The sequence below is a fragment of the Limanda limanda genome, chromosome 16, assembly GCF_963576545.1.
Source record: "Limanda limanda chromosome 16, fLimLim1.1, whole genome shotgun sequence".
NCBI classification, from domain to species: Eukaryota; Metazoa; Chordata; class Actinopteri; order Pleuronectiformes; family Pleuronectidae; genus Limanda; species Limanda limanda.
This window is the reverse complement of record NC_083651.1, coordinates 10,238,124-10,264,354: the sequence shown is the minus strand read 5'-3', so window position 1 is coordinate 10,264,354 and position 26,231 is coordinate 10,238,124. Positions and strand designations below refer to the sequence as shown.

Genomic DNA, 26,231 nt, shown 5'->3' with positions numbered 1-26,231 from the left:
AATCTCGCGTTAGTACCGCAGCGGTTACCAGGGGAACGTGATCGTGAAAAGTTGGCCAGCGGCGACATGAGCACCGGGGAGGAGACACCGGAGAGGAGACCCCGCTTCCCTGCTTCTTTCACCGGGGAGCAGTCTGTGTGACACCGCCTCGCTCATGGAGGAGGCGACGTAGAGTCACGTAAACACACCCGGCGACTTTCTCCATTCACTCCGAGGTGTGTAGCTTGTTTAAGTCGGTGGGCTAACGTTAGCTTGCTAATGCTATCCTAGCTAACACACTGTTGTTGTTGTTGCCTTGCTGCTCCAACTCAAACCACCCCGGGCTACTCGAAAGCAGCTTCAGGTGGATTCTGCTCTTTGTTTACCGACTTTAAGCTTCTGTGTTTGCGACAGTGTTGTAATAAGAGAGCTAACGTTGAATGGCTGTTGAGTTAGTTCACTCTTGCCTGTGGGCTAAAGGTATTGATGGTTCGCGCTAAAAGCCAATGGGGTCAGTGGGTGTGTTGGTGTCAGACTCGTACTGTGAGTGTTAGTTCATATCCGAGCTGTCTGTGCATTGGTAGAAAGGTGGTCAGCTCCACGCCTGTGCAGAAATACAGGATGAGACTGAACAGGGCTGGAGGATAGCGTCAAAGATGGTATCACAATAACAACGTTCATATCAGTCGATATTGATAATCATCAGGATAAATGTCTCATTACTACTTCTTTTATGTTTTTAGAAAATGCTCCAGGGTAAAGGCTGTTACACTGCAGAGAATTACAAACTTTATACAAATCTCAGGTAGATCAGTGATGTGATATACTACTTCACTCTGCTTATAACCCTGGATCTTTATAATAACGACTGTACAGTTTCTCCCCCGAAATTATATTATATTATATATAATATATATTATGATTATATTTAATTATGGTTATCTTATTTCACTTCACTGTATAACCGTAATACACATACCGTGTTATACCTGCACTTCTTTTCTTAGACTGTCGCACTGTTTGTATTTTGTATTGTTTTGTGACTGTTCGTATTGTACTGTTTTGTTTTGTGATGTGTATTCTGTGTAAGCACACTGAGAGCCACTTTACCGAGTCAAATTCCCTGTTTGTGCAAACTTACTTGGCCAATAAACCTGATTCTGAATTACACAATGCATAATCAAGTTATTGGTATTTATTCAATGTTTGATATATCGTTAGTGATGGAAACTGCATTACTTATTGATATATTGTTTTACTGCCCTGCCCCAGGATTGAAGTGCCCTGTCGTCTTGTTTTTTTACACAGGTGCTTTTATCGGCGAACTTAATAAGTTAAACTCGGCAAAATGCCGTCACCACAAGTCCTCCAGCCGGTCCTCAAAATGAAGGTTGACGAGCTCTTCCTCAACTGGTTGAGTGATCCTGCATCCCAGTCACTACTTAAAGATTACCTTGACCTAATTAAACGCGGACAAAACATTGATCTGAACGGCGGAGATGACCAGGACAAAGGGTCACTGAGCTTCAAGGAGAACAACAACGTGGCATCCCAAAGGAACCTGGCAGAGAAGAGGCCCGCTGCCCTCAGCACCCCCTCCAGCCCTCCGCCTGCCAGTACCCTGCCCTCTGGCAGCAGCAGTAACACCAGGGTGACAGGACCCAATGGCAGAGTACTACGGAGGTCTGTCAGCACAAAAAAGGTAGATTATTTATCGAAACGTATGAGAAGATTGAGCAACATTTAAGTGGATTTTATCAGATGTTCTCAAGGCATGCTGCTGATTGACCATCACTCTCAATATCCAAACAGTTCTGAAAAAGTTTCACAGGTTTTAACAAGATTTACTGTGTCTTAAGATGGCCTGCCACACGGCTTTCATCTTAGGTTGCTGGCAATAACATCCCAAACTAGGTGTGGCCTTCTGTTTCTGCCTTCATCTTGATCAACCTTAAGTAGCTCTTACTTAAGGGTGTGTCGCAAAACACATTCTATAAGCCTGGAATGAATTCCATGATTAGTTTTATCAAGGAGGTGAGGATTTGTCAAACTTTTAAAAAGGTGTCTGAACTCTGATTGTTTTGTTGTTGTTTTTTTAAGAGTTTATTGTAAACATTAGAAACCATGAAGTAAACCTACATATATTATTTTGCAACACAATGTTACAAAAACACATGGCAATGCCAATTTGCTTTTTGCATGGAAGATATTTCTACATATCACCCCCTGGAAAAGCACAAGCGTAAATAATAAAATAAACGGCTCATTTCAATTTAGCTACTTTAATTTCAGGGTCCTGGTATGGTGCCTATGCTGGCTCATTGTCACAGCTCATTGGGACACTTGACGAGTATTCGTGTCACTACTATTACATGTTCTCATGCTACTTCCACAAATCAAAATATCTGCTATGAAAAAGGCAGAAATGTGAACACTGTTTGAGATTATATTGAGGCTAGTTATGCTTTTATGGGTTTTGTATGGTCAAAAGTTACACATCATCAGATGCAACATCCAACAATCTAGTTTGAAATTACCAAGTTAATAACTAAACTCTAAATTTGTGTATTTGTTTATGATTGAGCAGTTTTCATGTGAATAGCAACTACTGTCTCACATGGTCTCCAATGGGTTTATTAACTCATTACTGAATGTTCATAGATTTCCATGGTTACTCTCTTCAACCTGACCGTGCCGTGTCCGTTTGGGATCTTTTTTTCTAGGCTGGCCACAAGAGGCTGCTGAGCAGCCTGCAGCATCAAAAGCATTGGGGGGTCTGTCCACTCTGCACTGTCATAGTGGAGCCTCCATGTCTATAAGCATATGTAGCAATTATTAGTCGAATACTTTCCAAATGTTCAGGCCTCACCCATGAATTAATGTGGTATGAGAGGGGGGAGTGTCTGAACCTAGCCTTTCACTGGCACTATGGTTCCTCCTGTCGGGATGTGGTTTAGAACACATTGTGATGTGACTGGAGTCTGTAGAGATGTAGGAATGTTGCTTTGGGCTGTTTGATTATAGAAGAAATCAAGCTGCTCAAAACTGTTAAAAGGTTCAACAGGGTTTTGAAAATCTGTTGAAGGAACTCCCACCCCGGCAGTCTAGGAAAAACAACATGACAGCCAGCAATTGTGGTAGATTGTGTATATTAGTGATTGTGATGACAGTGAGGCAGCCAGACAGCTGGGGGCACGTGCTCTTAGAGTCTCCGCCTTCCACATGTTGTTGACACGCTCAAGACATTCATGAGGAAGCGTCCAAGTGGTCAGTGGTGCAACGTCTGTTCTCTCTAAACACCAACACTGGAGAAGTAGACTCAGAACAAAGCATTTGTTTCTTTAAGACGATGAAGTGCTTTACATATTGTTTTGTGTACATAACACTGAACTGCCCATATAGAAACAAATTAAAGTCAGTATACCAACGGAGACGATCAGATTTTTATATCCTCTTGTCCACAGCAAACTTTATAAATTACTCATAAAGCATATATATTTTAGCTGACAAGGAAAATGGACAGAATGATGATATAGAATAAGTTTATTAAGATTTTGTTCCCTTTCTTTTCAGACAAACACAGCTATAGAGGCTTAATCAAAATTAAACACTCATAATAGTTAGATCTTCTTTACATCGGGATATAACAGGTCAAGGTCAAGTTACAAACATAGTCTTACACAGTATTTTTGAGATGTAGTTTGTTGCTAAAATAACCTGACCACAGGATGAAGACGTTTGTCACAAGAATAACAAAGAATGCTTTGAATCTACCACCCTCTTATTGTCTATGTAACCCAATTTTTTTTAATGGGTCTATAAAGAGGCTGGACAGATTGTTGTGAGCCTTCTCATTCTCACATTCATGTCTGTTTCCCTCTCCTGACCTTTTCCCCCTAAAGCCACCCCCTCACCCCAGATTAATAAAGCAACTGCTGCACAGTTTGTGTACTCTGCTGTGATGTTTCATGGCATGTGGCCTCGCCGTGTCACTCAATATTAAAAGGATTGTGAGGTTGTATAAAGCAATAGTTCTATATTTAGACAACAGAATGAATTCCTGCATACAGATGCATTCTTCGAAGGATTACTCAAAAATTCAATTTATGTCACACTGATGCTGCCTGGAACAGCTGGTCTGACTTTGACATCAGACACTGATATAGATAGCCTTGGTTCCCTTGCGTTTGGCATTAGATACCATGAACTCTGCCAGTGGGATGAGATGTGGCAGCACATTCATCCTCTGTGTAATTTACTGTGAAACTGCTACTATTGGATGCTTCCCATTATCAGAATATGTGGTCTCAGATCTGTTATTGCCCACTATAAATGTTTGGCTTTCGGGTTCCGCTCTGCCTTCATATTGTGAGTGCAGTAGGTGACAAGCACAGACCTGGCCGTATTTATATAGAGCTACAGAAATAAGTTTCCTTTGAGTGTTTACTTTTTCTTCTGTTCTCGATGTCTACGTATAGGATCACCGGTTATTTCTCAAGACGTCTTTTTATAACATGCTTAGTTGAGCTCAGTAACATAGAAGCTATTTGAAGCAGGGGTCCAGGGTCACGTTTTCAGTTGCCTGACCTGTCAAATAGTGTTAGACTGTTTCCCACAAGTGCTTTTATTTTGGAGTCATGGCAACTTGTCAAATGTTTGTTTAAAAAGTTTCAGTTCCGGTTAAGACTAGGTTATTTTAGGCCTATTTGAGATAGCACAAAGAAATACAAAGTGTGTGTCAACTGATGAATTTTCAAAATGTTTGTTGAGCTCAGTGGCAAATTCTACCAATATATGATTTGTTACATAACTGTGCTAAATTAATATACTGTATATATTAGTGGTCTGATAATTAAAAGATTTAATTTCCTTACCCTACTTAAATCATTTGTCTGAAGTCTATACTGGAATGAAGTCAATATTGATATAGCAGTAAACTAAATGCTATATTGTCCAGTTTGCTTATTGTATTGCTACATTATTCAGCAGTAGTGAAATTCCATGAAACTAAAAGGTTGTTTTTCCATATTAATTTGGGTAATATCTTAAGTTAAATTTTCATTTTTTCGAACAGTACTTAATAAAAGAATAAGTTAAAAGTTTTTGTATAACAACTAATTGCTGTAAACTATAATCCTCTACAATACCCACAATAAAACAATATTTACATAGCAGGCGCTCTAACAATGTTGTTTAGTTTTTGTGGTGTGCTGTCCCTCTTATCTTTGCAGCTTATTTCCTTAGCGATCAGACCCTTTGCTCCACTTGTTGTGACATGTAAACCACACAGGTTTTTGGTAACTGATAGGCTCTGCTTGAGCATTATAACTATTATGCAAGCTAGCTGATCCACGCACATCATGTCCTACTTGTAGGTCTTCCCTGAACCCAATGCGATGTCAGTCAGGCCTATTTTTGGCCCGCATTCACATGTATCCCAAAATTCCCCTGTCAGACATCCGATTGTGGTGGTTTGAGTTGGTGCTTTTTGGGATTTCACAGCAGCATTGGTTCTGTTCACTCGTCGTGAATTGGTTGTAGTTATACCACCGTGGTTGTGATAGGTTGAGTCACCTCTGTGTGGCCATACTGTGGCACACGTCATTGGTTCAATAAAGTTAGTACTACACACATTGAAGCCGAACATAGTTAATGTGGGACACCATGTATGCCTGTATTGACTGGTTGAGAGAGTGGCCCTCAGGGGAATTTTGATCAGGTTTCCCACCCTTCTCTTATGCATAACTCTCTCCGGTTGCAGATCTGCTATGCTTGTTGACACTCGAATATCACAGTTTCAAATCAAAAGTGCTGAATGCCACATTTGTTGAAGCTCAACTGAAAATACAACCTCAACAAATTATCATCTGACTGCAGGAAACCCTAACATCCAGACCGACCCGTGGTCACTAACATCAGACAGTGTGTTCGGTAATCTCATCCCTTATGTAATAAATGGAACATGACCGGACACATGTTTCTGTACAAATCAGATTTAGCACCTTAGAGATTAGACATACTGTGGGGTCAGTCTGAGTTCTTGTGTTTTTTTTCCCTTTTTGTCACAATGACCCGTTACAGTGTGGATGTAACACTGCAGCAGCCTGTGTGACCGACAGTTGCTTCTGAGGGTGGTGGTGTTTGTAGGACAATCTGCCTGCAGTGGTCATAAGACGATTTGGTTAGTATTAATGCTTGCTGGACTTTGTCCATTCGGGTTATTTAAAAGTCATTCACAGTCAATTTCTGAGGCATTATACTTTCTGCTTGTATGTCTGTCCATATCTCTCAATGAAGGACTCATTCAATTTTTAGAAGTCAAGGTCACAGTAACCTGACATCCATCCCATTCTGATGATGTTTATCTCTGGTACACCTTGAAAGTCATTACATCTAGCACAGATATACGAATACCTGAAATGATAAGCATTTGGTTTCACTTTGAGCTCATATAACACTTTTTTGATCATAACTCAGGAGAATTCATATTCTGCTTACGACAAAATACACTTGATACATTTTAGTTAGCGTTCACTTATATTTTATGTTGTCCGTGAAAGCCGGACACTTCATACACTTGTGGGTTTGTTGTATCTTCATTCCCGGCTGCTGTTCCCACTACATGTACTCTAGTGAGAAAAACAACAGAGCTGTTTCCACATATGTAAAACAACACATCATTATTCCTGCTGTGTCCTGCCTCTGTTTGTGGAACAGAATCCAGATTTTTTTTTGCTCAAACACAAATGACAAAAAAACGGACAGAACAGTGTTCCATGTGAGATGACAGTTTCATGTGATCTACCGGGTTTTATTTTGGTCTTGGCACAAACAGCTTATCAAGCCTGTGCAGTGTCCTGTGTGGCTGATAACAGGAACTGGGTTTGAGCAAAAACCAGTGGAAAACTGAACTTTGTGATCCTGTCAACTAAAAATACTGTGGGTGTGCTTTCAAGACTACAATAACATACAAATAAATGTTTATATACGTAGTCCACTAATGCAGACACAGGTGTACCATTTGTATTTGATTAGCATTTCCATCAGTAATATACATGTACATGTGTTGGGCTTTCCCTGTGTATGGTCACTGTTGTGAAGGCAATCCTAGAGCTGTTAGATCAGCACATTTCTGGAGAATTGATGTAATTGCAGCAGCAGCAACCGGATGCAGATGTTTGTTTGAGGACTAAAGATACACTCTTGTTTCTCCGGTGCTAGTTTCTTGACTTGCCCCAATCGGTGCTCGCTAGTGCTTTTAATAGGCGCAGACTGGTTCAGTCATCATTCTTTGAATTTGACATGTGCCCCCCCCCCCCCCCCCCCCCCCACCTCCTCCACCTCTCCTCCCACTGCCCATCAACTATAATAAGATAAGGAATGGCTGGCAGCCCAAGCTTGCAAAGGGAAGGCAAAACAAAGACCACCATAAGATAGGATGCAGAATTTTTGAATATATGTATGTAGTTACCTCTGCCAAGGAGGATATGTTTTCACCCCTGTCCATTTATTTGTTGGTTTGTTTGTTTTTGAGCAAGACAACAGAAAGAAACTGAGCAGATTTCCTCAAATCTGGGTGGAAGGATGCAGTATGGGTCACGGAAGAACCCAATCAATTTTGGTTTGGATCCAGATTTTTCTTTAGAAGCTCAAGATAGAGAGTTTTTTCCTCAACATTTTCCCAGGGAAATAATTCATGGATCTTAATGGATACAAATCAGCCACATTTAGGGAATTGATGAGAGTGAGTCTATTTGTGTTTGCAATATGGTGCAGCTTGGGCCCTGGTAGAGGTATGTACTCTACTGAGTGCCATTCTACTTGTCCCTATATCAATCTGGTGATTTGACACTCTGGTTATCTATTATTAAGTATCATACCTTGATTGATTTTGATTTATTTGCACATGCCTAATGAAGTTAATTTAGTCTGTTTCCTGTTGTTTTGAAACTTCCAGTTAGATTTAGTAGACAGATTTGGTAAAGTAACATGTGGCTTTCATTATATTCCATCACTTCGAGTGTCTGGGATGTATGGTCCAAGAGAGGGGACGTCCAAATTCAGGGTTCACAGCACAAACAAACATTCTCTGCTTTTTAGAAATGATGCCAGTGATCGAAAGCACCATGTCATTGTGGTATAGAGGTGCATCCTTCACTTGGCCTCTGTGGTTGCTGCAAGCTGCAACAACAGGTCTGTCTCTTTGCATAACCTTCCATGAGCACAGAGGAATGCAAACTGGAAAGGGCAGATCCTTTGCGCACACCCCTCCCATCCAACACTTACACTAAGTGACTCCCACACACATACAGTCCGTCACTCCTTATCTCTTCAGCAACTTTGGGGCAAGGGCTCCCTGACCCTGTGCACTGTGTGTGTGTGTGGTGTGTAGACACCGGGACAGAGCAGCAGTCAGAGCTGAGATTGTGCGACCCGATCTGGAATGGGAGAGAGAGTCACAGTTGCAGCTGCTCAGTTGCATTAAGAGGCTCTCCCTCTGACAGAGGACAATCACAGGGACAGAGGACTTCCACGGCTGCCATTGCCTTTTGCCCTCAGCCGTGACTTCAACTGAGAGATTTCCACGGTGAAGGGGATACCTGGACTAAGTACTATTGTGCTTGATTATATGAATTCCCCATCCTGTATGGGTCGAGGATGAGGATGAAGGAGCTGTCTTTGCGTCAGGACCCTGACCTGAGGAAGGAGTTGGCTCTGCTGGCACGTGGCTGTGACTTTGTTCTGCCATCTCGCTTCAAGAAGAGGCTCCGAGCTTTCCAACAAGGACAGGCAGGTGTTTGTTTGAGTGTACCCTTCACTGACAGGCTTTGCCGGCCTGTCAGCCAGTGGGCAGGTCTATTAATGTAGAGTAGTATGTGTTGGCTTGATGTCTTGGTATTCAGATTGCATTGTATTACAACTCTGCTATAATACAAGCAACATATTCCTCACTGTTTACAATCGTTCATTACAAGGTGGAGCTGTATGTATTTTGGAGAAGTGAGGACAAATGAGCAGTTGCATTAGACATATTTACACAACTGTGAATTGCAACATTTGTGCAATCATGTCCGGCGCTCATCAGTCAATAACATACAAAGAGACACGGGCAAGAGCCTTGGTTATAATGATGGAAGGACATTTCATCATTTGTGGTACGATGTGCTCATATGCTTCACTGTCCTCTTTCAGGACATCCTTGTCAATGTGCAAAATGTCATGTGGCTTACCAGTTGTGCTCAAGAGCTCTGCGAGTGGGTAGCATGACGAGACAGAGAGGGAGGGGGAGAGAGAGAGAGAGGGGACAGTGCGGGCAACAGGAGATGTTTATGTCCTTTTATAGCCATGACTGACACCAACACACAGGACAGGGAAGAACAGAGGATCAGCAGCCTTTATTAAAAATTAGCAGATTACCTCTGAGCGAATACTGTAAAACATTTGCACTCCATAATGACACAAATACATGTAGAAAGGACACAGATTGATAAATCCCAATAATGTCCATATATATATAGAGAGAGAGAGAGAGATTTATATATATATACGGGGTTTTTGTAAGTTCTGTTGTCGCAGACCCTAATGTTTATATGTAGAATCTGTCAACTATGAGCAGAGGTGTGAACAATGAGTAGAATGTGTCAGGCTAAAATAAACAGCAAGACGGTATTTTTATCTGTTATCAGGGCAACGTGTGGGTGTTTTAAAAGCCACAGAGAATGATCATGTTGTGTGAATAGTCTTTAAATACAACATGACTTTTGATTGAAGTGTGCTATACTCGAGCTGTTTTTAATAACTGTTTTTAATAACACAATTAGATCCTGAGGCATTCTGGCTTTTTATATGTGGCTATGGAAATATCTTGACCGATTCATGTCCTCCATTGCACCGTCTTCAACAAGCCGCACACAAGAGAATATGTCAATTCCCATGAACTTGTCTTAGAACGTCAGCTGTGCTTGGTTGCTGTGGTAAATCATACTGGTTAGAAATCAGATTTAACTTGACACAAAGGCTTGGGAACAATGTTACACAATGTTGTTGTTGTCAGATGTTGAAAGAGAAACTGGTGTCCACTATCATGACTGGAGCTTTATGTTTATAGCACTAACTGCAAAGCAATGACACACAAAACTTTTATTTTAAGGTCGTAGGGAGAAGTTGTTGAAGGACACAAATACACAAGTGTGTCCAGGCTCATATATTGGAGGGTTTCTGTTTTGAATGTTTTGAAGAGGTGTGGCACTATTAAATAACATCCATTGGAGCTGGTTAGAAATGAATCAGTTTGCAGATATAAGGAAATTGAGCATAACATTGTGGCTTATATTAACTCTAAACTAACAGACCCACAACCCCTACTGTACAGTTAAAACCTAACACACACACATCACATGCCAGCCCCAGCTCTGCCTCCAGACTCTAAACTTTAGAAAGGCCCCCCTGCTTATTGTACCTGCTCAGCTGCTTTTTTAATTGTACGCATTTATTGTAGCTCTTCCCCAGGGAATATAATCTTATATGACTTCTAGTGATAAAACTAACCGGAACTACCTTTTCCAGCAAACATTTGGCACAAGTTACCAGTAGCACCATTGGTATAATTAAGAGTTACTCCATTAAAGTGTATTAGTTGTTGGGTCCTGATACCGTGCATGCTGGATCACTGCTGTGGTTACTGGAGCACTTATATGGTTTTTGATAATATTACTATTGACATGTCTTTCCTGCTTTGTCAAGTCAAAATATCTGAAGTGTTAAAAGATTGTCTGGTTTGACTCCAGATAAATGGAGAACTGTTAAAAAGCATTTCTTACATTACATTAAAGCTAATTGGGTTGAATCAACGATCGTTATCATGACCAATTATCTTCTTAATTAATCATTTGGGCTGTACATTGTTGGCAAATGTTAAAAACAACTGACATTGGTTGTAATTTTCAACAGTCCAAGTTGACCTCTTCAATTAATGTATTTTTCAAGAATCCCTAATTCTTGTTCACTTTCATATGTCGCAAAGAACAGCAGTAAATCATCAAATCTGAAAAGAAGCCCCAACCACAAACATTTTTTCATTTTCATTTTCAAAATATAAAGCACTTTGCAACTGATGACTGTAAATATTGGTTGGTTTGAAACATTACTGACACAAACAGTGTTATTTTCATGTGTTAACATGAGTAAAAGTAGTCGTTTTGTATAACCACATCTTTTTTTGTTATCATTTTGTCTTGCTACAGTAAGAGCACAGAGTGTGTAGTGAAGACCAAAATTACAAGTTGTAAATAAGTATTCAATTAATGGATGTTCTTGTATTTTTCAAGGAGAAATAAGATTATCCTCCGTCAGTGGATTATCACATGCAAATGTTATTCATGATTGATTTGCTCTGTCATGTCATCTTTATCTTGTTATATACATCCCTCAGATTAGACATGATTTGATAAACAGATGCCACTAACAAGTTACTAACAATACTAGGTCAATTGAGGCCTTTAGCAGCTCTTTATCAGGCCAAACATTCAGCACCTGTTAATGTCAGTTTATACATCTTAATTGAAATCTATTACAGCGTTACAATCCTGCAACGGGTAATGTGTATCACAGGCGGATCTATTACAGATAAATGGATGGGATTGCAGAGTAGTAACAACTCTTCCCTTTGGGCTGCTGAGAGGTGTGGTTACACGAATGCCAGCAGTTCAGAGTTTGTGTTAAGACAAGCCTCAGCACATGGACTGCTTGAACTGAGAAGTGTTTGCAAGCATTATTGGCTAACAGTTTATTTCTGTGTGTCCGTCTCAGGCCCAGGTGAGGACAGAGGAGCCCGTCACCACAGCGCTCAGCGAAAGCATTCCAAAGTTTTACTTCCCACTAGGCCGACCCCAGGCCAACCTCAACATCGACAGCCTCATTTCCAAAATTGAGAAAATATTTTCCCAATTCCCAAATGAAAGGGCCACCATTGAGGACATGGGGCAGGTTGCCAAGGTGAGAATGTGATATGTAGCCCGGCGGTTCAGCTGCCACCCAGTAAATTATTTTCATTTGTGCCATTTAGCTCCTGACTTTTCAAATGTTTACTGATTATTATTTTTTTTTTAATACCCCACGGAAAAAATTATCTTCCTCTCCCAGGGGAATGTGAGCATTGGCCTGAAGGGAACCTGAGTAAAGAGAGAAATGACAAGTAGATTTCCTCAGGGAAGTCTGCAAGTGATGCAGCACTGCTTTTGAAACCAAACAGAGTCATGTGTCATGTGCTGTTCTTTCCTGCATGAAATGTCATGTGTAAAATTAAAGCGCACTTTTTTTTTAACATTCATATTTCTCCTTTATATCCTCACCACACACAACCCCATCCTTCCCTCCCTGTCTCCTCAGGCCTGTGAGTGCCCCGTCTACTGGAAAGTGCCATTGTTCAACTCCGCTGGAGGCGACAGGACGGGCTTCGTGTCCGTTCACAAATTCGTGGCTATGTGGAGAAAGTAAGACAATAGCTCCTCTTATTCTCACCCGACTACTGGTTCCCTCACTCTCAGCCAAATGGCTCACACTGTCTCCTCTGGACAATGATGACGACTCGCGAGGGATCACAGATGCTGCATGCAGTATCTGCTATTATCACATTTTCCTTTTCATTTCTTCACAGAAATCATTGATCACAAAGCCCTTGTAAAACACTCAAAGGGGACAGTCTCTTTGCATATACAGTATATAAATGAAAACATCCATTCAGTGTCTTTCTGTGTGAAATTGAAAGGAATACCATTGCTCTTTTGTAATGGTGGCCGCTCGCTGTCTGCTGAACACGATTGCATGCAGTAGGCATGGTCTTGTATTAATGTATGAGCCTCCAGAGAACTGCACAGACCTGGCCTTTGACTTGAGCTCATGACTGAGGCCTTCTCAGATGAGAGGCCACACCACACGCTTGCATTATTTTTCCGCCGCTACCAGAACTCTCCACGCTTATAATCACCAGGCAGCGATTCAGAATTCTAATTTCAGAATGTATTATACCTGCGCTTGCACTATTATGTGGAACTCTTCAAAACCTGTGTTGCAAAAAGAAGGATAAAACGCATGGAGAGAACATGAGAGTGAAGGAGGGAGAAACCTTGACACCATCTGTTCTCTCTTTTCTTCTCCAGAATTCTGCAGACCTGTCACAATGACGCGTCTAAATTCGTGCACCTCTTGGCCAAGCCTGGCTGCAATTACCTGGAACAAGACGACTTTATTCCATTCCTGCAGGTACGGGCCGCAGCACACCCAGGGAGAGGGCTGAACTTGGCAATGTAGGATGGCAAAAAATGCATTGGGTTGAGTGGTGTGAACAGAACATTTCATGTGGTTTAGGACTAATTTAGGGATATGACTGTATGCCAGTAATATGGTGGTGGAGTGTCTCCACAAGAGGAGATTCCATTGGTGCAGGATTCAGGCTCAGCCAAAATTAACCAAGTGGATATGGAGGTAAAAATGGATTTGATGTAATCAGGTGTCTTAAAAAATGTCATAATATGAAATTTAAAGCTTTAAAAGGCCTTAAATACAGTAAAATATTACATTCTAGGTCTAAATTATTTTCAGGTAGGTCTTAATCTTAACATCCATTTAAAAGCTACTTCAGTTGTGCTTTTCAATTAGCTCGATTTTTTTTAAGGCAAATGTTTTGATGGTGTGAATAGTTTGTAATTTCTCAGTGTGTCGTAGTTTTTTCTCAACAATGTTTTATTAGCACAATGTAATAAAACTTCAAACAAGATCATTGTGGAGCTGATAACAGACACCTTGGTCAAAAAGATACAGTACATTCTCTCTCTGCCTGTAGTTAACGTAAGATCATGTAGTGTATAAGTTACTTCACCTTATCTTCAATTATAGGTAAGTCATGGTAATTCTGAGACTCTGACATTCCTTCATATCTGTCGCACTTGACATGGGTCTTAATTTTCATTCATTATGGTTTGGAAGAGTTGTTGAAACCTGCAGAAATCCTGGTAAAGCATCGAGACAATCCAAGAAAACAGGCTTTCATATTTATCAAATCTTTCCCTGAGAATCATAAAATTGACTGTTTGGCCAGTCTCACCATGTGGACCTGCTGTGCTGGCTGTTTGTGTTCTCACTCCACCTGACAAGCTGTTGCTGCTCCGTGCTGGCCCCACCCTACACCTGATTCATTTTCATGCTGGCAGGAGCAGCTGGGCTGTGCCGAGCAGCCGTTAGCATACCGGCAGAGATGCCTTGTGGCACTCGCAGTTTAATTTGTAAGGTTCGGCACAGCGAATCGCCTTTGACTGTTTTGATGAATGAAACGCGGATTGCACTGGAGTAGATTTGACTGTCCCCGCCTGTTTCCTGTGCCCGGTGATTTATGTGTTTCTCTATGATTTAATTTCTCACCGTAAGAGTCAAAGAGGCACGACGGCTGCCCTGAAATAAGGCCTTTTAATTTCATTGCCGCCTTCGCATTTATGTCAACAATTCTTTCCTCCAGCAGAGGAGAAGGGGGGAGAATGAAGAAACGACAGGGTTTGATGGCAGGAATATAGCTACAGTGCGTTTGAAATGCAGCATACCCCCTCTGTGACTTTATGGCACAAGGAAGGGGAGAAGGTTAAGAGCAGTCACCAGCAAACGTCTTTTACCCGGCCTTCCCACCACTTTCCTAAAATGTAAGCTCATCCTAAAAGTGGTTGACCCAGGGATTTCTGACTTCAAAGAAGCATTTGAATTCGTGGTCTCTCTCCGAACAAGGCCTGGAGCCTTTTCTTTTCGTAGCACAATTTATAAAGCATATGGTATGACAGAGTGATGTCGATTGACATTAACGACTTCTGATGTTTGCTTTTAAATCCCCCCTCTGAATGTCATGTGTTCTGCCTCGCAAAAAAAAGAAAGACAGATGTGGTTTTCCATGTAACTCATCTGTAAGTGTAACTGCAGAATTCAGCTGAACATGTGTATTTGTAATTGTCGATCAGCATGTCACAGAGTTGTTATTTTTGCATTTGTGTTCATTAGTTTTGTGAGGTATGTTTTGGAATTGAAGCAGATGTGCAGGAGAAATAAAAGGGAGCTAACTTCTCTTTATATTTCCAGGATGTGGTGAACACTCATGCAGGCCTGGCTTTTCTGAAGGACGCAACGGACTTTCACTCACGATACATTACCACGGTATGCCGCCATGCTAAAAATACTGCAGCTAGGGAAACATTAAAACCAGATTGAATTGAATAAGATTTGTTTATGTGTTATTACGCATGATAACCCTGTCTACTTTTTTTCAGGTGGTTCAGAGGATATTTTACAATGTGAACCGGTCATGGAATGGAAAAATAACAGGTCATGAGCTCAGGAAAAGTAACTTTCTTCAGGTAAATTGCCTTTTCATGCTTTGTCCCATTTTGTTTGTATTTATACAAAAAAAGCATTTTAAAGTATTTTCCTAAAGATGTCTGTAGGTTTAAAAACTTAATTCAAATATTCTATACAAACAATGTTCTTTAGTTGCACTTATAATAATTTGAGTCCTGACACTTACTTCTATGCTATACCTTGTATTTTGTCTAAAATAAAACTGGTGTTAAACAGGTTAAAGTGTTTAGCCAGATTATTCAAACCGCTTTATTTGAAGGTAAAACTGAAAAACTAAATATATCACAGTGTTAGTATGATACAATCAGCAAGAGTAGTGTAGAAGTCGTCTTTAACCTTTGAGGGGTATTTAAAAGGCAAGTCTGTTTAATAATTGTACCCATAATTAAAAAGTAAGTAAAAACATTTCCTTTTTGTACTGTGGCAGAATGTGATGTTGCTGGAGCAGGAAGAAGACGTGAACCAGCTGACAGAGTATTTCTCCTATGAACATTTCTACGTTATCTACTGCAAATTCTGGGAGCTAGACACAGACCATGACCTCAACATAGACCAGAAGGACATGGCACGACACAACGACCAAGGTGAATTAACACACCTGACTTTCACCAAGATATTTACACCAGCCCGGAATCAAATATTTACAAATATGATTGTAGAATTGTTTTACGCCTCTAGGCCGGCGACAGCCAGTGGACGGAGTAATTATGCTTTGATGTTGTGCGCTTGTCCCATTCTTGGGAACATGATATCTCAAGAAGTGTTCAGCTGGATTCAAAGATAACATTTTTATATTTTTGTTGTCGCAAATAAGAGGTCCAGGTCACTGTGACCTCACAAAACCCTTTTCCCTCGAAAATGCTTTGTATTAAGAACACATCAAGAGAATTTGGAACAAATATTTACTTGGTTTAACTGATTGGCCTCTTGAACAGGTCGGCATTAAGGGAATTTATTCATATTTACCTACTTGGCATCTGGAGTCAAACATTTATTGATTCAATTTCAATTGTCAAAAGTTAGGATGACCTTATAAGAATCTCTTTATATGAGGACTGAAACTGAACAAAAGCAGAATGTGTACGGAACCTTGTCCGAGCACAATAAAGTAATTTTCCTGTAACCTGTCTCCCACTTTTGGGAACAGTCAATAGTTCAAAACTATATTAAACAATAAAAAGTATTAGTAAATGGTATTTTGGTCCAGGTTTACTGCTCACAAAATACTCAACGCTTCTTCCACTCACACTTCACAACACATGCTCTCGGCTGATGGCCTGTGAGTGAGGCAGGGGAAATGAGACACAAGATCAATGAGGGAGCAGCATATAGTATACTCTGCTCCAATGACGCCATGTCTGGAACAATTTCTTCCACTATATGGTCAAAATTATGACTGGAGGATTTATAGTATTGTCAAGATATAAGAAAGAAAGAGCCATACTATCGAGTCTGGATTTACTGTCTGTGGGAATGGATTGCATGTGTTGTGAAAAAAATGTACATTAACTGAGAGCGCTTTTGTCTAAAGAGAGAAACAATGATGTTTCTAACTAATCTTTTTTTCTCATTTTTTCAGCCATCTCGCATAAGATGATTGAAAGAATATTCTCAGGAACAGTAACAAGGCAAGTCAAACATATCTTGAGTTAAAATGAAGCTCATTAAAAGTAGCAAAAATTGTAATGAGCATGTTTTCGATCCATTGCTGGTTTTTAATCGTGGGTTTTATTCATTCAGGGACAGACGGGTGCATAAGGAGGGCAAGCTGAGTTATGCCGATTTCGTCTGGTTCCTCATCTCTGAGGAAGACAAGAAGACCGACACCAGGTATGAAGACACACGCTGCATCCTAAATCACTCCCTTTTACTATAAAGCGCTTTACGTATGCGGCCCAACGTTTTATATTACGTTATGTGAAAATTCTGAGCGTGAAAGATATGCTCCATATAACCAACATTTCCAACTTTCCCTCTACTGCAATACACTTATTGAGGATATGGAAATTAGAGACAGGTGCCACTAAAAGTAGAGGTGGTGAAACAAAATGACTGCGATTCATGAATATCCAGAAAAAGTAATTTACTGCTCGCTACAGAGTCAACTATCAGGTCTCTACAGACTGTTTTTAATGCGGATATTTTAACCGGGCACTGTAGGAGAAGCCCAGATGTAAAAGATCAAATCGACGATGACTGAATAGTATTTTGCTGCTGCAGTTCCAGATTCTGATGTGTTGCTATGTGAACTCACTCACTGTCAAACTGTCATGGCGTACAGGGACGTTTGAACCATTAATGTTATTACTAACACCTGTCAGAATGTCGCTGGCGAAACCGCCTTCTTCTCCACCAATTACGTCCTCGGTCGCTTTACAGCTTTTTACGTCTAACACGGCACCACTGCCTGCTGCTCTTTTCCCTTTCATCCGCGTCCAGTATAGAGTACTGGTTCCGCTGCATGGACCTGGACGGGGACGGGGTGCTCAGCATGTACGAGCTGGAGCACTTCTACGAGGAGCAGTGTCAGAAGCTGGAGACCATGGCCATCGAGCCCCTTCCCTTCGAGGACTGCCTCTGCCAAATGCTCGACCTCGTCAAGCCGGAGGTCGAAGGTTGGAGCCTTTTTTTACTTTATCACACACTCTCAGATGTTCACGCACCGAGTCAGGCGACCTCCACTGTTTCCGCCATGACAATGACACACGTTCAAAATGTCCAGGCCGGGTCATTGACCGTTAGCTGAGGGAACAGTTATACATAGATGAGAAGCGGAGGGACCGGTCTGGACTGCCTGTTGCCAGCTGCTCGTGTCCTCTTCACTGTCAACAAGTTCTCCCCTCAGCACTTAGCTTTACCAATAGGACACGAAGAAGACACTGGTCAATGTTAAGGGCATATTTAGTATTGAAAGGCACAGCAGGAATGTGACCCTAAGTCGACCTTGTGGGTGAGCGGCGGCGGTGCGGCTGTGTAATATAACATGTAATATGAGATGTAACAACTTCTCTACTGATGTATTCCTCAAAGGTTGTGTAACTTCCAAACAAAACAACCCTCACATTTACAACCGATTTGAAAGCCTGTTAAAATTTCACATTTAATTAGACGTCCTCTGCGAGATTTGGGGCATGTGGAATTTGAAGTTGTTACATTTGATGACAAGGAGCAAGACATAATATGCAGATCAGAAGAGTCTGATGGCGTTTTCATAAACAAACCAGAGAGTGTCTAAAATGCCACCGTCGAGGGACGCACAACTTCATTCTCTCATCAAGCACAAGTCTCTTTTCTGCTCTTTCAAAAGTCGACACTAGGATGTTTGGCTGCTACAAAGATATCAAAATTACATCACTTCATTTCAGACGTCGCAGAGCAAGTTATGGGTTTGGAGAGGATATTGTGCATCAGTTTGAAAACACATTGTTGTGTTACTGTTAGACAAGTGCATTTTGTATTAACTACATGGCAACATGAACACATTAGGCTCTTGGGTTGCATTTGAAGAAAAGGCGATTTTCTCTCATGAGAAGGTTATTGCTGTCGGAGTTGGTATATTGTGTAAAATCAGACTTTTTGTAGTCAAATGTTTTACACAGGTCTAAACTATTTTGTCAGTTTTTTGTGATATGACTGTTTTGATTAGCAGTTCATAATTTCATGGCATAAATTTAAAACACTCTGCTTCATACATCTGAAAAGTTTTCTGATTCTCATCTCTCATTTCAATAAATTTGAGTATTTAAGCAAAATAAACCATTTCTAATAACTTGATATCCTGTCACAGATGATTAAGTTAATCGGAAAAATGACTGACAGATGAATGAATAATAAAAAATCGTAAATCATGAAAGCGATCATTAGTCTCCGCAGTAGCTTCAAAAACTGTGACTATATTGCTTCATAGTTTGATGAGATGGACCCTTTATGATTTTTCTCTTAAGATTGGATGGAACAGCCAGATGGAAAAGTCTGAAATAGTTTAATGATTTACATACATAAATGATGATGATTGTATTTGGGAAGCTGACAAAAGTGACTTACTTTCCCCTGCCCAGGTAAGATCACGCTGCGGGACCTGAAGAGATGCAAGTTGTCCCACATCTTCTTCGACACTTTCTTCAACATCGAGAAATACCTGGACCACGAGCAGAGGGACCCGTTCGCTGCTATAAGGGTAAGGAAGGTTCAACCCTGATCGGACGTCACCACATGGGAAAAAGATTTGCGAAGTGAAGTTGATGATGTAATTTGTCGTGGGTTTAAGGAGCTGGAAACAGACGGACAGGAGATAACAGACTGGGAGAAATACGCTGCAGAGGAGTACGACATCCTGGTGGCAGAGGAGGCAGCCAACGATCAGTGCAACGATGTGTAAGTCTGAATCTTCTCAAATGTGGCTGCTGCTACAAACCAACAAAACAACAGCTCGATGACGCAGATCAGAAAACATGGATGTGCACACAACCTCTGATGCATGTTTTGAAGTGATTGTAAAAAATATAGACAATCGGTCACAATGAATAATATGTGACCTGAAGCAATACTTGGAGGTTTTAGTTTACTATTTTCATTCAAACATTTGATACGATGTTAAACCGCGACATCTCAGAGAACCATAAAAATAGGGTGAACAGTTTAGATTGGTTGGTTAACTATCCCACCTTCTTCTCTTCCTTTATCAAATAGAATTTATTTATTTAATTTATTTATTTTATCAAATAGAGAAGAAAGTTAACAGAATTTATTCACTTAGCTCCCGCCAGCTTTTTCACTTTTTAACCTACAACAGTTCTTACTGGTACAATTAGGAGAGGAATTAGAATTAGGAGACTTAATCTTGTCTCAGTGAATAATGTACAAATAAGATTTGCTGTGTACTTAATTTTAAAAGTAGTTCATAACTTAAATGGACGTTTTGAAATGAGTGCTTGCAGTTGTTTGAGCAAATCGTATTTGTATTCCTACAGAATGAATGACTAATAATTACTTACCTATGTCATTATTTAACATATTATAAATGTATTTATATGTGGTGCCGCAGTGGAATCGATTGCTCCAGAGGACAGAGGGGAATTGTGTTAATAAAGTAGTTGATGAGTTTAGAGCCAGAGACACGGAGACTTCCTGCTGTCAGCTCAGTTACAGACTGAGGAATAAACTACAGCTCTCACACACATCAGGACAGCAAACACGAGGGAGGAAGCTGGTGACCATTTTCTTCACTCTCACTTTTCATGCACCTTCTTTTGTCTTTGTCTAATTTTCCAAGCAGATTGCAAATTTACAAGCAGCCGGAGTTCTTTTTCTCTATATTAATTTCAGCCAATGTTAAATCTTTAAATCCCTGTTGTTTATACTGTTTAATCAAATTATTAATTTATCTTAATCATTGCTACTCAAAATAGAAATAATGTAAGATAAATAAAATTAACCTTATAACAACAATACAGAAAATAATAACAATTTATTTCACCTCATCTTATTAAATATACAGGAAAATATTCATATGACCAAAGAAGAAAAGTGTGTCCCCTTCACTTTTAGCAAAGATCATTTTTTCATTTGTACAATTTTAAATTACATTTAGCTGACGCTTTTATCCAAAGCGACTTACAATAAGTGCATTCAACCCCGAGGGTACAAACCAAGAACAACAAGTATCAAGAAAGTACACGTTCTTCAAAAATAGAGCAAAACTACAAAATGCTATAAGTAAGTGCCATTTAGTAAGTGCCATTTTAGTGCCATAATAAGTAAGTTACAATTTGTAGTTATAGTTCTAGCTGTCATAAATACAAATATATATTATGGGTATCAGTGCTGCAGGACCAATTTCAATTGTTTATCAGGTGTTAAAAGACATTTAGATAAAGCTAGGTCTGGTTTTTCATAGGTCTGTGACGTCCAAGTACAAATTTAATTTACACACAGATTATAATCCTCACACATTTTTGTAAGTAACTACAGTAGATTCCTTTGTTTATCAGACCATCAGAGTTTGGATGGGCTCATGTCTAGGACAGAGGATCCAGTAGTGGATCCCCTGTGGGATGTGGGGGGGTTGGTGATAGATGAGGCTGTTGACAGGCGTGTTGTGTGGCGGTTTTAGGAGCACCACTGACTTCTAAAGACAGGATGCTAACCAGAGCAGGTAAGACTCTCAGAGTTACCAGCAGGGACTAAGTGTTCTCCACCTCTCTCCCTTTACTCTGGGACGAGTTTGATCCTTAACCCACTCCAAACCCTCAGCCCCCCCCCCCCCCCCCCCAGTCTGAGCCGTACTGCTGACAGCAGAGAGTCGTTTTATCAGTCAGCTCAGTATCGTGTCTGTGTCTGACCAACTTGTGTTTTTATCCTCCCTCTTCTCCATTACTGCTCCCTCTCAGTCCATGCCTGACATATGGTGCCCCTCCGTCATTTCTCTAAAGCAACTGGTTTGTTTAAGAGCTCCCGTCTGTTTAAAGGAATAGTTTGATCGTTTAGGAACTTCATAAAATTCTTCTCCCACTTTCTCAACAAGAGATCATTAGGGAAGAAATGATATCAGAATGTAAAAAATGATCCTAGTCCAAGTTCATCTGACTTTTTTACCAACTGTGTTTGTATTCAGTTTTTCTTTGGTTAGCAACTTTGAAACTGTCCATTCCTCATAAGCATGGAATCCTTTTGACAGCATACATAGTTTTATAATTAAATTACCACCTTTAAAAATTCTAATCACTTAAAATATAAGTGTAGAACACTTGCCTGGTGTAAATATTTTATTTCACAATTAATAAAAAAAAATGCAACTGACTAATGTAAGATAAAAAAAAAATCAAACACATAAATAAGAAACTTTTTTTCCCACGATTAGGGAGACTCACAGAAAAGAGACAGGTAAAACGTAATTTTTAATATTTTTAATAAAAATAGACAAATCATTATAATATAAATATATTTGTAAGTATGTAAGAGATATGTAAATCCAGATTTAAAATGTTACATTTTTTAAATGCTTCATTGTATATAGGCTTAAATTAAATATGTGAAGTCCAACACCAGCTCTTTAAAAGTAAAGTAAATTTTAAAGTTATGTTACTGTAAATCATGTTGTGTAGATTCGTCCATGAACAAACTCCAGAGGGCTTTTAAATTAGAAGTAACATTATTTCATGGGTTTTAATTAGGACAAAAACATTTACTGTCGTTTTGCTAAGTTAACCAGCGACTGGTTGTAGCGTCACATTCTTCTAATCTCACTCTCCGCAATAAAATAAACAAGAAAATTTCCCAAATGTCCAACTATTCCTTTAACATGTGTTTCCTTTAATACATTCACCAGAGTAAAGAGAACTCTTGAATGTGCCTTAATGATCCTATCAGCGTCTTTGTTTGAAAATCAACACTTATTTAATTCATATCGAGTCTTAACACAACACTGACATCTCTATATAAACATGGGAAAGGTTTTTGTTTGCTGTAATTATTCCCTCAGTTCATACCGACCGGTACAACAAGATTTGAAATGAGAGACACAGGCCATGTTCTGTCGTTCATGTGAAGTAAATCAGAGTTTGACAAATCAAGTGGGTATTTTGTTTCCGTTCGTTATGTCTCCACTGACGGATTTTTCTTACTGGGCTGCGGAGAGATGGTAACTAAAGAGAAGGATTTATTTTTATTAAAATGACTCCAACTCTCTCTTGATTTGTGCTGCTCGTACAGTGAACTTCACATCAACTTTGGCACAGATTTCGCTACAGACTGAGCTCTGGATTTAATCCCTGGTACTTACACTGAAAAAAAAGAGAGGAAGGGATTTGTATCCAGTGGTCAGTATGAACAGAGAGAATGATTACAGCTGGTAAAGCCGGCTCCAGTGTTCAAGTGAGACTGTTGTTTTATTCAGTTTAACGTTGTGAGTGGCTGATCTCTTTTCTCCGTGTGTGTTCAGGTATGACAACCCGCTGAGCCCCTTAGGGCAGCACATCTCCACGGATCTGGGTCTGACAAAGAGACACTTCTTCGAGATTCCCAGTCCACACTGCAATCTGGACCTGGACGAGTACGAGTATGAGGATGACCTCGAATGACCTTCGATCCCGGGTGCGTTTTCTCACGCTCCTGCTGCAGCGACCCGAGCTTCCGGAAGCAGGTCTCAAACAGTCTCTCTGCTCACAAGGACACGCTTACAAAACAGAGCAAAAACCGAGGACACAGTCGGAGCACTGGTGGAGGTCGGACCTGCTGCAGGAACAGACACGTGGGAGGAAGAGGAGATGTGAAGTGGCCGTTCTTCATAATACTGTACCAGATGGTTTATTATTCTCAGCTGTTATTTAAAAAAAACTTGCCAAACTTGTCATAGGAGGAAAGATTTGAGAGCTTTCGGTGACACGTGCTGAACCATGGTGGCGATGTGCTGTGACCGAAAAAACACATGATCTCCACAAAGGAATAAATAATAATTAATAAGTCCAGCACACGTTTGGCAGAACCTGAAAAGGGGTTTTTAGTGAATGTAAAAAATAAAGGCCGCTGTAAAGGGAGCTCTTCTACCCCACAGCTCCTGAAACACCTCGTCAGCAGTGAATGTTAACTGGTCTGTATTTATACCGAGTTTTTCTAGTCCTGATCACCACTCAAAGTGCTTTACAGTGTATTGCCATTCACCCATTCACATTCATACAGTGCCTCTAGGGGCAGCACTTTTCTTTCTATGAGGGGCAATTTGGGGTTCAGTGTGTTTCCCAAAGACATTTGGGCATGCGGGTGGGGAAGACTGGGATCAAACCACCGATCTTCTGGTTAGAGGATGAACGCTCTACCCCCTCACCTGATACTTCCAGGAAATTGTGATGTCACCCCTAACAAAGCGAGAACAGAGGCCGACATTTTGATAATGACCCGGAAGTTGTTGACCGATCCCAGCAGAACCAGCCGGTCAATCAGAGCAGACTGGGCTTTATTGGGAGGGGAGGCCTTAAAGGGACGGGAGCTAAAACAGACAGAGGCTGAAGAGAGGAGCTGCAGCAGTGGACAGTATGAGGATGTGTTTTCTGAAGATTAGAGCATGTGAACAAGTATTAACCCAAATTAAAATCGTGAACCTGAATATGAGCAGAATATGTCTCCGTGGAAACAGGAAAAGTTGCATGTAAAAGTTTTGTACCAGTATTGTTTGGAGCGAGTGACGTTTTATCCGACCACCTGCATTATGTTTTCACATGAGCTACTTCCCCTTCTTTACACACTGGACGGTCCGGAATCTGATTCAGGCTTTTAAATAATCATCATCTGCAGTCATCGGCTAATTTTACATTCCAGTGATCATAACTGAATGTTTTCTATGAGGCTGTTAATTCATTCATGGTTCGTTTGAGGTGAACGAGCCGCCACCGAGCCCGCTGCGTGCACACACACACACACACACGTTGTTCAGACGGCCAAACACACTGTATGTTGTACAGCTCTGTATTTACTATGACTTACTGTATGTGTGAGATGGGGTTTTAAATTATTATAGATGAATTTATAAATAACTGTAAATATGTATCTGGTGCTTGCCGTGTTGTAAATGATTTGGACGAATGTTATAGACAGATTCTTTTTTCTATGTTTTAAAGTACTGAGTTGTACTTTGACAGAACAAAAGGAACCAATTTTAAAATGTTTTGTTTTTCTTTAAATTAATAATAAAGCCTTGGTTAATGGAAGAGTTGAGAAAACAGAGTCTGAAGTTTTATTTGATTAATGTAGTAAAAACTTGTTGTATGTTGACTGTTACATTTCCAGAAGATTCTGTCCCCAAACAGTAAGTGCTGCTGCTGGAGACAAGTGTAATGATGCAAGAAAAGCGAAATGAAAAGCTTTACAAAATGTCTCACTTTGTAAAATGTATTTATTTTTTTTTATTTTTTTACTTTATAATACATAGGTAGTTTTAAGGGAACTTAAACCCAGCATTTCCTATAAGGAGCCATAATAAAGTGACAGGTAGTAGAGGCATAATTCTTAACATACCCTTAGATAATAAACAAAGACCAATCATGGACCTGAGTTTGATCCAAATGAACAAATAAATCACTTGGTCTCAGCAGTAGCTTTCACATACAATCGACATGTGAAGCCATAAAGGAAAATCTGTACACACAGATAAAAGTTGCTTCTCAAGTCCAACTGCAAAATGTTAAATTCAACTCGTACTTAGCATTATTTATTGTTGAGAGTAAAGCCGGTGTTTTCCTGTTTATTATTTTCAATAAATATCATAAATATAAAAAGACTAAAACCAACAATGTTTAAGCGCCTCTCAAAACTTTACAGCTTCCCTCCTAACAGACCCAAACACGTTTAAACCGTCATCCTTATATTGCACATTTTTGAATATATATGTATATGTGGAATTTCTATTTTTGTTTCATATTTTTATTCTCACTATATATTCAGTAGTGCTGCTGTGTCATTTGGGAATTTCCTCTACGGAGGATCAATAAAGGTCCATCTTATCTTATAATACATGATTTTGAATAGGGCAACTTGTTGTCTATAACAGCTGAGCACTAAAATGCTTAACAAATGTTACTTGAACATGATTCAATTATCCAGGGCCTACTTTCAGGGTCGGGTTATTGCACATTCGGAGTTCTACAGAGTGTTTATCACAGGACGACACATGGGTCTCCCATGTTTGTGATAGTTAGGGAACATTGACTATTGATGTGTTTTCAATACTTTCTAGACGACAATACAACACAATGGCAAAGATATCAAATATTTAGAGTCATTTGAATTGGCTGTGACTCAGGAGATAGAGGGTTGTCCACTAACCAGAGAGCGCTGGTTCAATCCCAAGCTTCTCCAGTCTGCATTCTGAA

At 40.1% G+C, this 26,231-nt stretch overlaps 1 protein-coding gene across 1 annotated transcript; it reads left to right on the top strand.

Annotated features, from left to right (window-relative positions):
* The first annotated feature begins 68 nt into the window (after positions 1-68).
* ppp2r3b (protein phosphatase 2, regulatory subunit B'', beta) lies at positions 69-25,061 on the top strand. Its single transcript, XM_061088569.1, has 14 exons — positions 69-215; positions 1,288-1,681; positions 11,788-11,973; positions 12,367-12,470; positions 13,137-13,239; positions 15,094-15,168; positions 15,282-15,368; positions 15,797-15,953; positions 16,949-16,997; positions 17,110-17,199; positions 17,809-17,984; positions 19,428-19,546; positions 19,637-19,743; positions 23,309-25,061. The coding sequence occupies exons 2-14, from the start codon at positions 1,328-1,330 to the stop codon at positions 23,445-23,447; spliced, it is 1,746 nt and encodes a 581-aa protein (XP_060944552.1). The 5' UTR covers positions 69-215; positions 1,288-1,327; the 3' UTR covers positions 23,448-25,061.
* Positions 25,062-26,231: the final 1,170 nt, after the last annotated feature.